General features: G+C 48.0%; 1 protein-coding gene across 4 annotated transcripts in view; it reads right to left on the reverse strand.

Annotated features, from left to right (window-relative positions):
• The window catches only part of Tet3 (tet methylcytosine dioxygenase 3), a 101341-nt gene that overhangs the window by 43477 nt on the left and 45468 nt on the right, over positions 1–12396 (reverse strand). For all 4 annotated transcript variants that reach the window (XM_046432192.2, XM_046432191.2, XM_046432193.2 and 1 more), the window contains one exon: positions 2421–4668. In XM_046432192.2, the coding sequence (XP_046288148.1) occupies positions 2421–4668 (2248 nt within the window). The remainder of the gene's footprint in view (positions 1–2420; positions 4669–12396) is intronic.

Below are 12396 nucleotides of genomic sequence, written 5' to 3' on the forward strand. Positions count from 1 at the left end.
GATGCTGAGTGTCTATTGCCTACATTTTTGCTCATTGGCTTGAAGCTGGTACACTTGAAGCTGGTACACATCCCCCCTGGGAGCTCCTCAAGTCCCAGGAACACAGCAGAATACCAAGGTTTCAGGTCCAGCCCTGCACTAGTGGGCTTCCACCTGGATCTGTGCTCCCTGCTGCCCCAACCCTGTGCTCATGTATTTCTGTGTCTGGAGAGGCCACCTTCTCACCTCTCACCATCTGTATTCTCTACATTTTTTTAAAAACTCAGCTTGGCCAAGTTTCCTAAATAAAACATGTATCTCCTTAATGATGACCAAACCTGGTCCTCCACATACTCTTATAGCACAGCTACTTCCATGCAAGCATGGCTGTGGTGGAGTGCAGGGTCAGATCCCACTGAATGGGCCACTATGTATTTTATCATCTATTCTGTCTCCTCAAGCAAGCCACAAAGTCCTTCCTTGCTGAGCCACTTGTCTTCATTTTTATTCATAGTGATTAAGGATACAGGGCTAGGTGATCAATGAATGACTGATAGATACAGGACAACAACCTTGTCCTTCTTTTACAATGCATGTGTTTTTATTTCTTTTTCTTGCTGATTGGACTTGACAGGCGTGAGACCAGCTGGTGCTCCTCTAGGCCTCACTATGACCCAGATGTGGTTCTAAGTGTTTGCACAGATGAACTAACCCAACCCTCAGCCTGGTGAGTAGGTGCTATTACCATTTTCATTGTACACTGAAGAAACAAGATATTGGAGGTTGGGAAAGTACCTAAGCTCTCCGCACTAGTAAGCATGGCAGTTGAAATTTAAATTTAAAAAAAAAAAAAGAAACTAATTTGACCAACCCTAATACCTATGCAATTGAATGCAACAATTAGAACATTTATTAAGAATCAACTATGCCCTAAGCACTTGGTAAGGACATTTCTGACCTTGGAGGAAGGGAAACACCTAACATAGCACTAAACCCAGGCAGGAGGGACAGATGTGTACAAACACAGAAAAGAGCAAGGGGAGGGGGCCCAATTCCTATGATTGGAACTAGATTCCCCCAAATACTGGGAGATAAGGTGGCCCTCGAGACCTTGTCAACACTAGTCATGCCTAAGGAGCAAGGTGAGCGGAACGTGATGCTGACATGTCTGTGCACACTCAGCAGGACCCTACATGTCTGCTTGCTCCAACAGAAGCCAACATTTTTTGCACTGCAAGAGAATCCTTGTCCCTGGTCCCTTGGTGTCTACACAGGACTCTGGGGTAGCTGGAGTGGAAGGACAGCTCCTTCTCACAGGCTGTGACTCGGCTTCCCAACAAATCACACAATTTTGTTGCTATTTATGTATTTTGACAAGTCAAGAGGACAGGACTGTCCTTTCCTAATACCCATTTGTGTACCATAAAGTCACAGTAATTCAACATGCTTATCGCCAGCCTCAGTGTTCTTCTGTCAACACCTGTCTTTCAGAGAATCTCTATCAACAGCAGAGCTCGGAGCCCAGGGTGAGCCTGGAGCCTACCACCGCACCAGCAACCTCCTCTAAACAGAATCCACGTGTCTTATGTTTTACCCTGGAGAGCAAGGCCTACCATACCAGCTAACTCTTCAGTGTTCTGACCCCACAGCACTGCTGCACGCATTACCCCACAAGTACCTCTGTTAAAACCCCTAACTCATCCCCTGGCCTCTCAGCCACTTCAGACCCACTCATCCAAACAGAACTCACAAACTCTCCTTCGAACCTGTGGTCTTAGCAAACACCACCATCACAGTGGAGACCCAAGTTGGCCTCATTGCCTTCTCCTCTTAAGAGGTTCTAGGACCCTTTGTCCTTTCCTAACCCACAACTCCTTTCTTATAGAACCCTCCACCAATCTTTCCTCCTCACAAGCCAGAACAGTCTTTCAAAGCATAAGTTGGCAGGGCATTAGTTGCTTTTGACCTCTTAGGAGCTCACCTAGTCCAACTGCTGACCTTGGCTCCCTGGGCTCTGCTCCATCTGGCCCCTGCCTACCCCTCAAGCCACCTTTTCTTTCTCCTCTCTTCTCTTGCCAGACCAAGAACAGTCCAAACAAGTTCCACCTTCCCATAGCTCAATCTGTTCCCTTTTCCTAGAATGTCTCCTTTCTGCCTGCTGGCCCTGAGGGGCTCAGCACCGGAGCCACCTTCAGGTGCTTTTAGCTCAAGCTGTACCACACAGCACCTGTCCTACCTGCACTAACATGGCACACACCTCATGGCATCATAATCAGTTCCCATCAATCTTTTTCATTCACCTCTGAGCTCACTTCTGTGTTCCCAGGACTCAGCTTGCTGGGAAACTCATAAGTGTTTTCCAAATGAAAAGGCAGAGCCTGGAGATTCAAAGCCACCAGGCCATGGCCCTTTGCTCTTCCCTGACACCTGGGTGGACTTACCGACACAATCGCAGGTTGGGAACTCAGCCTGAGCCCTCTTGGCAGGTGTGTCCAGCAGACTCTTGGTGGGTGTGTCCAGGTACTTAAGAGGTGACTCCAAGAAGCCACTGAGGGTGGGTGTGAGTGGGTTCTCAGCCTTGGTTGGTGTGGCCTCCTGGCCTACCTCCTCCGAATGAAAGCAGGTGGTTGAGAGCACAGTCACAGCCCCTGAAGACTCAATCTTGATTTGCTTGGGGGAGCGGGTAGCAAAAGGGCTCTCAGGGGCTGGGAGACATGCTGGTTGGTTCTCAGGGTCCTGAATGGGCACAGAAGGGGGGCCGGGAAGCCCAAAGCTATCCCCAAATTCAGCCTCAAACTGCCGGATGAGCTCTTCCAGCTTGTCATCGGCAGGGGGAAGGGGGCCAGTGGAGCCTGGCTGCAGGGTTGCCATAGGGCTGGGGGACCTCATTTCCTGAGTAGGGGGCAGCAGGCTGTCCCCGGAGGGACTAGGTGCAAATAGCGCAAGAGAAGGTTCTGGGGGCAAGGAGACAGCAGAGCCCTGTGAGGCAGGGAGAGAGACAGGGGGAGGGGTTGGGAGAGGGGCAGGGAGAGAAACAGGGGGAGGGAGGGAGACAGAGACTGGGGCAGGGAGAGACAGAGAGACAGGGGCAGGGAGAGAGACAGAGACAGGGGCAGGTGGATGTGCCTGCACTTCCTCAGAAGCTGGGGACCTCAGCCCTTCCAGGACAATCTGCCGCAGTGGCAGGAAGAGGGGCTGTGCTTCCCGGGGCCTGGACTTCTTGATCTGAATGGGCTTTCGGACACTGGGCTTAACTCCAGGGGTGGTTTTCTCTGCTCCCACAAGAGCTCCAGCTGGTGTGGGGGGCTTCTTCTTCTTCTCCTTGGGTGGTTTGTCAGGAGGCCGTGGGGCAGGTGAGCTTGGTGGGGCCCACCAGCCAGGAGTAGGAGGCTCTGAGGGAGGGGGAAAGGAGGCATCGTGGGCCTGTTCTAGAAAGAGACTTCGCTTATGGTGGAGGTGCTGCTGTAGGGCGGTCTGGGCCTTCTGGTGGGTACTGGGCTCCGAGGATGGTGGGGGAGCCTCCCTCTGGAGGACTGGTGATGGGGTTGGGGCTGGAGAGGAAGAGGGTGCCTCAACCTTGACCTTGGGCTTGGTGGGTAGGGCCTCAGGTCGCTTGAATACTGACTGGATGTAATCACTGGCACTGCCCAACAACTGCTCCAGTTCAGCCATGGGGTCAGGGCTTGGACGGGGCACAGGCCAGGAGTTCCGGGATGTGGCTGGTGGGGTGTTGGTGCCCCAGGCTTCAGGAAACTCAGTTCTAGGAGTTGCTGGAGGAAAGGCAGGGCTATCAGGAGCAAAAGATGCATGCTCCTCGGGGGGAACCACAGGCCATGAGGGGGCCCGGAGGTAGGACTGGGGAGACCTGAAAGGGGCTGGAGGGGACAAGGCCTCAGGGAGGGGGCAAGAAGCCTGGGAGGTGGAGTGAGAAGGCTGGGGGAGGGCAGAGGAGAGTTGTGTGAGGGCCTCGATGGCGATGGCGGTCTGCAGGCTGATGTTTTTTTCCTTGGCGATGCTCAGGGCACTCTGGGACAGGGGCAGGCCCTCCAGGGGAGGAATCTGGGGGACCTCAGAGCTAAGGAGTGGCCTGGTGCTTGGGGCTGGGAGGCTAGCCTCACCAGGAGGCAGAGTCCCTGGGAGCCTGGGCCTTTCCTGCCCTCCTTCCATGACCACAGACTTGATCTTCCCCTCCAGCCACTCGAGGTAGTCAGGGCACTCTGGGCCATCGCAGTTGCAGTTGGGTGGTTTCATGCCATGCCGTGCAAGGGCCAGGGCTGTCTGTAGCGTGTCAAGGTCTTCACTGCCAGCAGAGCAGCCCTCAGACCCTGGCCGGGAGCCCCTGCTATTATTCCCAGCCTCGCGACTCATCTCACGGTTGAAGGTTTCATAGAGCCGGGTGCTAAGGGCCCCGTAAGAGGACACAGCTTCGGCCACAGCCGAAAAGGCCACCAGATCGTGGGCATCTTCCAGGCGAGCAGTGTGAGCTGGGCCTGGGGCAGCGTCCCAGTCGGGCTTCTGGTCTACCCGCCAAGGACCCGCAGTCCCCAGCAGACTGGGTCCGGCGGGCTCTCTAGCACCATTGACCGGCGCCCCTGAGGTGCTTAGCTGCCTTGAGTCCCCATGGTACACTGGCCCTGAGTCCATCTGACCTGGAACAGGTCCATCAACTGGGCTGAGCTCTGGGCCTGTCTGGAGAGAGAGGGGAAAGCAAAAAAGGAAAAAAGATGAACCACATTATTTGAAAGGCATCACCCTCTTCACACAACTCCGATGTACTTCCCAATCCTGTTTTTCTTACAAACCCTCTCCTGGTACTTCCTGAGCCTCAGTTCATCCTCCCATGTCTCTATTCCTTAGTTAGCCTCACCAGCTGCAATAGAAAGATTTTTTCCCCCTAGTGCTGAGGATTAAACTCGGGGTGACTTATCACTGGGATACATCCCCAGCTTTTTCATTTCTGAGACAGAGTCTTGATGTTGCATGGGGCTGGCTCAAACTCACAATCCTCCTGCCTCAGCCTCCTAAGTAGCTGAGTTTACAGGCATACACCACCACACTCTGCAACAAGGAGGTCCTAACAGAGTCCTCAGTGTTGCTCAGGCTCTGTGACAGTCTCAGACTAATCATACTGACAAGCTCCCCGAAACCAAGGGCACCAAGAAAAAGTCTAACTCACAATCACCAAAGTCACACCAGGACCATACTTTTTTTTTCCCCAAGAGGTAAAGAAAGCTAGCCAAGCCCAGCACATAACTATGTGCTCTAAGTGGGAAGCATGTACATGTAAGGGTCAGTGGGGAAAAGCCCTTTCATAAACTCAGCCTGGACCAGCAGTCAGCCCTGCTACTTATCAGGAAGGAATCCACAGTTCCTTTCTCTCTCCTTTACTGTCCTCACTTAAGCCCAGGCTGAGCTGTCAAACAGCAAGGGACAGACCACATTCCCTACATAGCCCCAGGCTGGAGGGAAACACTGGATCCCACATGGTGTGTGTTTAGCCCGTGCCAAGTCAATCATGCTGATGACAAGAAAATTGCTGCTTAGGAAAAAAAAAAAAAAAAGACTCAGGCCACTTCCCAAGTCCAGGAACCACCATTATACACCTGATATCTACAGAAGCACAAAAGGGAAAGCACGAGAGGAAGGGGACCAGGAACACCCAGCAAGGCCAATACTAATAAGACATGAAATTGAGTCTGCGAAACTCATCCTTCAGGAAAGAAAAGTTCTTCTTTACTATCAAATGCCAAGAAAGAACACCCAAGGAATGACAGATTTTGAAAGTCACAGTGGATGCTGCAAGTAGTATACAAAGATAGAAGGTCTGAAGGCACCTCCTTGCAGATCACTTAATTACAACAGGAACTCTGTAGTGAAGAAATCTGATGTATACCACTTTAACCAAATGACCAAAGTTATCATCACCAATATTAAGACAGACCAACATCATGGGCCTGCCTCTGCCTATGATACACTGAGGATTAACACCCTTCACACAGAACTCTTGCCAAAATGTAGAACCTGAATCTACTCTTGAGGAAATGTCAGGAAACCAAAATTGCAGGGTGTTCTACAAAGTACCTGAAATGTTCTCTTTAAATATTTCAGTCAAGAAACAATCTCTTCCAATTTGTAAGGACAAAAATGCAGGCTCACAGGTTCGATCTCCGACTAAGAAAAACCATCAATAAAGTATATTGTTGGAACAATTCATGAAATTTGAATGTGGACATGGACAAGATAATACTGAGTGCACTTAATCTTCTTGATGTGGATCATTAGGCTATGGTTACATAAGAGAATATCCTTGTTATGACACACACGCTGAAGTAATGGGGTAAAGGGACACAGTAATTCCAACTTATCTACAAATGATTTCAAAAAAGCTATATGTGTATATAAAAAATACCTACATACTATATACAGAGAAAACTATAAGGCACATGAGGCAAAATGTAAACAATTGGGGTATACAGGAGACCCAGGCATTATTCTTACAAATGTTTTTTGTTTGTTTGCAATAACCATTTAGCTACATCCCCAACCTGTTCTATTTTGTTTCAGACAGGATCTTATTAAGTTGCCCAGACTGGCCTCAAATTTGTGATCCTCCTGCCTTAGCCTCCCGGTTGCTGCAATCATAGGCATGTACCAATATGTCCATCCCTGTACAACTTCTCTGTAAGTTTTAAACTTGCATCAAAATAAAAAGCTAAAAAAGAAATCTGGGGCTGGGGTTGTGGCTCAGCGGTAGAGCGCTCACCTAGCAGGTGCAAGGCCCTGGGTTCAATCCTCAACACCACATAAAAATAAATAAATAAAATAAAGTTATTGTGTCCAACTAGAACTAAAATATAAAGATTTTTTTTAAAAAAGAAAGAAAACAAAATACAAAGCACTTTAAACAGATTGCTAAAATGATGCTAGCTCCAAGACTGCCAGAAAGGGCCATCAGAGGCTCCAAAGTGGTGGCAGAAACTAGGACTTCAGATCAGACCTGTGAGAGGTGAAGCCCTAGCCTTCAGTTCCTGCCTCATCCTCATCACTGCTCCTGTTCTGGTCACAAGGGACCCTTAGGGTTCTCCAATGGGCCACTTTCTCTGATGTCAACAAGCTTTGTACATGGAGTTACCAGTCCTCAGGCACTGAGAGGGTCACTCTGGCTTATTTTTCAAGCACCAGCTAGCGTCACCTCCTCTCCCACCCAGTTGGCAGAGTTATCTGTGGTTCCTTCTCCTGGGATCTAATGACACTTTGTACACTGTGGCTTCTTCCCTAGGTTCCCATAGAACCTTTATTATCATTATCATACGCCATGACTATCACATGTTCGAGCAGCTGCCTGCCCTACCAGCCAATGTCCAAATCTTAATGACTCTGTGCCTCCTGTCCACAGCTGGTACAGCAGCATAATCCCAGGAGATTAAGAGGCATCACATCCCCCACTGGCCATGGAATAATCCAGCATCTCTCTAACCCTGGAGGAAGACCACTTTTCAGAGGAAAGGCCCAGGAGTATGGCAGATGACCCCGCACTCCCTTCCTTCTTATAGACCTACATGAACGTGAGCTGACAAAGCCTACAAAGTCTGAGGAAATCAAAATTTACATGCTTGTATATAAAGGACAGAAGGAGCACGCATAACCACAAAGAAACATGAGGTGGGCGCAGCGGAGAACTCTTGTAATCCCTGCAGCTCGGGAGATGGAGGATTCCATGTTCAAAGCCAGCCCCAGCAAGTTAGTGAGACCCTGTCACAAAATAAAATATTAAAAAAGGGCTGGGAATATGGCTCAGTGGTTAAGGACCCCTGGGTTCAATTCCTGGTACCAAAACAAAACAAAACAAAAAAACTCACCAAAAACGTGAGTGTAGCATGGATTTACAAAAACAGTGTCAGGAAGACTAATGCTACACGAGCTGAGGCTTTCCCAAAATGGTCACAACAACGAAAAGGGATTTAAAAAGTTATTTTTGGTGTGTGAATAAGAACAAGGAAGGGCTAGGCTAGTTTCGTGCCTTAGAATTCCCTGCGAAGTAAAATGCTTTTTGTCCCAAAAAAAGAGAAGAAAGGGAAAAGTAGGTAAGGATATGAGGGAAAGGAAACAAAGCCAGCAGGGGTGGGGAGATCTTAAGAAACCCTAAATTCTAGTTTCCCAGTCAGGAAGCCCACTGAAATATTTTTCAACACCTGCCAATGGTCCTGGAGCAGGGGAGGACACCAACAGGCACAAAGGGCAACACCATTCCCAGCCTCCAGTCGCCTCAGTTTGAGAACCATGCCGGGTAAGACCCCTGAATGCATTCCCAGAGGAGCCACAGGAGCCAGGTTCCACAGAGGACCTCAACCTGTGCATACCCAACTAGTCTAACTCCTCTTGTCACGTGGTCAGTGGGCCAGCAGATGGAGAGATCCCATGGCGGTCCAGTCACAAATCCGAAGGCTGTGAGCCAAATCTGCCACCAATCTGCTGGAAGGCCTACACAGTATTCATATTTTTGTTTATTTTCCCAACATTTAAAAATCAAACTGCACACGAAACCTGGGATTTCCTTGATGGTCCACACCTCTACAGCAGCGGTGACTGCAGAATCACAAAATGTAAGTGCTCCAGCTCATACTCAGTTCCACCACTCTGTATTGCCTCGAAACCAAGGTCAGGGGTCAGGGATTACTTACTAATTGCCTGAATTAATTATCATTTCATTCACTTGTGTTACCTGCCAAGCCCCTGAAGGCTTTTGAATATGCAACTCAGTCTGCAGAAGTTCAAATTTCACAAGGTCTGCTGTGGCCCCTTTGAGGCTGGCTATGGAGCATCACAGCTGTAAAGGCTGGCTCACCACTGGAGACAAGAGCACAAGTGGGATGTCAAATGATGGGGGATGAATCTCTAGAAGTCCACCACAGGGCTTTGTTCTCAGAACTGTCCAGTTCAACATGTTTATCAATAACAATAGAGAGGGCACACTTATCAAACAGGCAGATGTTGAAAACAGGAGGCAGGCTGGGATTGTAACTCAGTGGTAGAGTGCTTGCCTAGCATGTGTGAGGCATGTGTGAGGTTCGATCGTCAGTACTACATAAAGATAAATAAATAAAATAAAGGTATTGTGTCCACAAAAAAAAAAAGAAAAGAAAAGAAAATAGGAGGGATAAACCTATGCTGAATGACAGTGCCAGGAGTGAAAACTTCAACAGGCCAGAGAGAAAAAATCTAACAGGGTAAGCAGGGTCCCGTACTCACACCCCAAACCACATCTACACAGATTAAAAATGGGAGAAGCAATGGCAGCAGAGCACATCCGACTGTCTCAGGAATCGAGAGGGAGAAAAGACTGAAGGCTAACTGGAGGTATACTCAGTATGACATGATATGGTAGCATCAAAGGGTCTCATGACCCACAGTTTTTTTCAAACTTTGTGATTACAAATCCTTTATGAATTTATAAACAATGTTTTACAAAACACTACTTCCCTTTACTAGATAAATATGTCTTTCTTCCTTCCTTCCTTTCTTAATGTTGACTGATATCTTTTAAGTCTATCTCACAATCTACTAAAGGGTCCCATACACAGCTACCTAAAAAGGATCTGTAGCACAGGTGGAGATGGCGCCACTCTGCCCAGACAGTCCCTACCTGAACACAGAACTTCCCTTTAGGGACACATCCTCCGAGAGCACAGAGAAGAGTGAGCAGGACAGCTCAAAACCATAAGAGGGTAGGTACCCCATAAATACATACAAGTATAACTATGTTGTCAATAAAAACAAGCAATCCATAAAATAAATACGTCCCGTTTGGTCCTGAAAAACTTAAGGTCTTTAAACATGTCATTTGGGAAAAGAATTAAGAGTTTTGAGTAGCCCTAAGGGTAAAGCTATAAACAGAACCTAGGCTCCTTTTAAGGAGAGAATTTTCCTAATACTGCAATGAACCCAATCCCCCAAACAGCCAGAGGGTAATGAGTTCTTATCAATGGAGACTCTAGACAAGGAAACCCAAGACTTGTCTGGCAATTACTAGCAGGGAGGGCAATGTTGGAGGACAGACTCCAATTTAAGCCCTTTCAAAGTCCCAGCTCAGACATTCCTCAACTCTAAACTCTCCATACTTTGCCTCTTAATTCTTACTGTCCTCTGGGTTCCAGCAAACACCATGTGAGGAATCTCCTAAATGTCTGCTTCCTGCCTAGACTTCTCAAGTGCCCTCCAGCCAGCTCTAAACCCTGGAATGTGTTCCACACTGAGAGTCAGCTTGTCTAAAATGGAACTAAACTCTCCTTCTCCATCTCCAGTAACTCCTTTCCCAACTTTACCATTTTTGCACTTCACGTTCCCAGGCCAAACATTACCCATGTCCCTCCATCGTGCCTGGGTATCAGATCTAGACAACTTTGAATGTGTACTGTCTCTCTGTTCTATCAGTCTAACTTTGCACTCCTGCTCTCCAGTCTAGGTCTTTATGTGCACATGCACTTTTTACTGATCCTAAGCAACAGTGGCTTCTTTAAACAACTCTATGCACCCTTAGTCCCCCATCCCACCATACACACACACACACACACACAGAGAGAGAGAGAGAGAGAGAGAGAGAGAGAGAGAGAGAGAGAGAGAGACATGCATACTCTTCTCTTTTCTCCACCCTGAAATCTATTGCTGAACATAGTTCTGTGGGACTCCCAGTCAAACTTCAAAAAATCTCATATTTTACTCTTCTTCAAGCTTCAGATTTTAAGGATGACGTGTTGCATATCAAGGGCTGTGTGTGTGTGTGTGTGTGTGTGTGTGTGTGTGGTTGACTATATTTCCCAAAGATGGCCACAATAATCCCTTCATCCCATAAGTTCTTGTTTTGTGACTTTGGTATTTCTCTCAGGGATGGGTGGGGTCTGTTCCCTTCCCTTCAATCTGGGTGGGCTGTGAATATGATAGAAGTGACACTTTCAAAGTGACACCTTAATGACCTTCAAAGATAGATCAAAAAGTTGACCCAGCCTGGGTTTCTTGGGACAGTCACTCCCAGCCACCATGATATGAGGAAGTTCGGGCCCGTGGGAGCCCACAAGTAGGAGTCAGCATTCCCAGCTAAGGTCCTGGCCAAGCTATGGTTAGTCACCAAACGAGGGTGAAGGAACTCTTTGAGGACTGACTAACCTGGGATTCTCAAACCTTTCCAGTTAGATCCTAAACATCAAAGGACAGAGACAAGCTACCCCTTGCCAAATCATTTCTGATTTCCCAATCCAGAATCCAAGAGCACAAAAAAAATGACTGCTGTTCTATGCCACGAAGTTTTGGGCGGTTTGTTACTCAACAATAGACCAGACTATAGATTTCAAGAACCTCAAGAAGATACAGAAGAAAGGTGAGGTCTATAGAAATAATGCCAAGAAGCCTGTCAGTGCTGTGAAAATAAGGCATACCTAGGCCTGTGGGGGGAAGATCAGTTCTCCCTACGCAGGAATGCATGTGAGTACGTGGGAGTCAGAAAGGGTTCATCTCAAAATAACCTTTGGGATGAGGCTGGAAATATGGGCAGTATTTTGAAAGAGGGGCAGGAGGAGGAATTCTAGACGGAAACAATGAAGGAAACATATGCAAAGGCTTGAGGTTGGGTGAGCTGCTGTGGGTGTGTTTGACCCAGCCTGAACCCAGGGCCTTATGCATGCTAGGCAAGCACTCTACCACTGAGGGAGAGCCCACAAGTAGGAGTCGGCATTCCCAGCTAAGGTCTTGGCCCCACTTGTTTTTAAATTTTGAGACAGGGTCTCATTAATTTGCTGAAGCTGGCCCAGAACTTTCAATCCTTCTGCCTTAGCCTCCTCTGTCGCTAGAATTACAGGCCACTTCATCCAGCAGTTGTTTGTGTATCTATCCTAAAGTAGGAGGCAGAAGGTGCATGGGCTACAGCATGAACACAGCAGATTTATAATTCGGGACATTCAGGTGTCCCCACAGAGCATGCACTACAGGATTCAAGGCTGGTGATCGAAACACCAGTTACACTAATGCTACTGCTCAAATCCACAATAGTGAGGGCTAGAACCAAAGCACTGGCTGAGATAGGGATGAAATGTGGTCATGGAGGTATATGATCAATTGCAGGGAGCGAGACAAGAACTGAATCAATTCCCTCCTAGGAGGTCTTCCTTGACCCGCCACAGGGTCTGCACCAGACTACAGGTACAGTCACCAAGAACAACTTGTTCTACTGGGGATCTTTTCATAAAAATGTATGATCAAATGGAACTACCATTTGGCCCAGTTATCCCACTCCTCAGTTTATACCCAAAGAACTTAAAATCAGCATACTGTAGTGACACAGCCATATCGATGTCCACAGCAGCTCAATTCTCAATACCTAAACTATGGAACCCACCTAGGTACCCTTCAACAAATGAACACATAAAG

Source organism: Marmota monax, unplaced genomic scaffold (assembly GCF_021218885.2).
Source record: "Marmota monax isolate L192 unplaced genomic scaffold, Marmota_monax_Labrador192_F-V1.1 WCK01_AAM20220418_F8-fsc00106, whole genome shotgun sequence".
NCBI lineage: Eukaryota > Metazoa > Chordata > Mammalia > Rodentia > Sciuridae > Marmota > Marmota monax.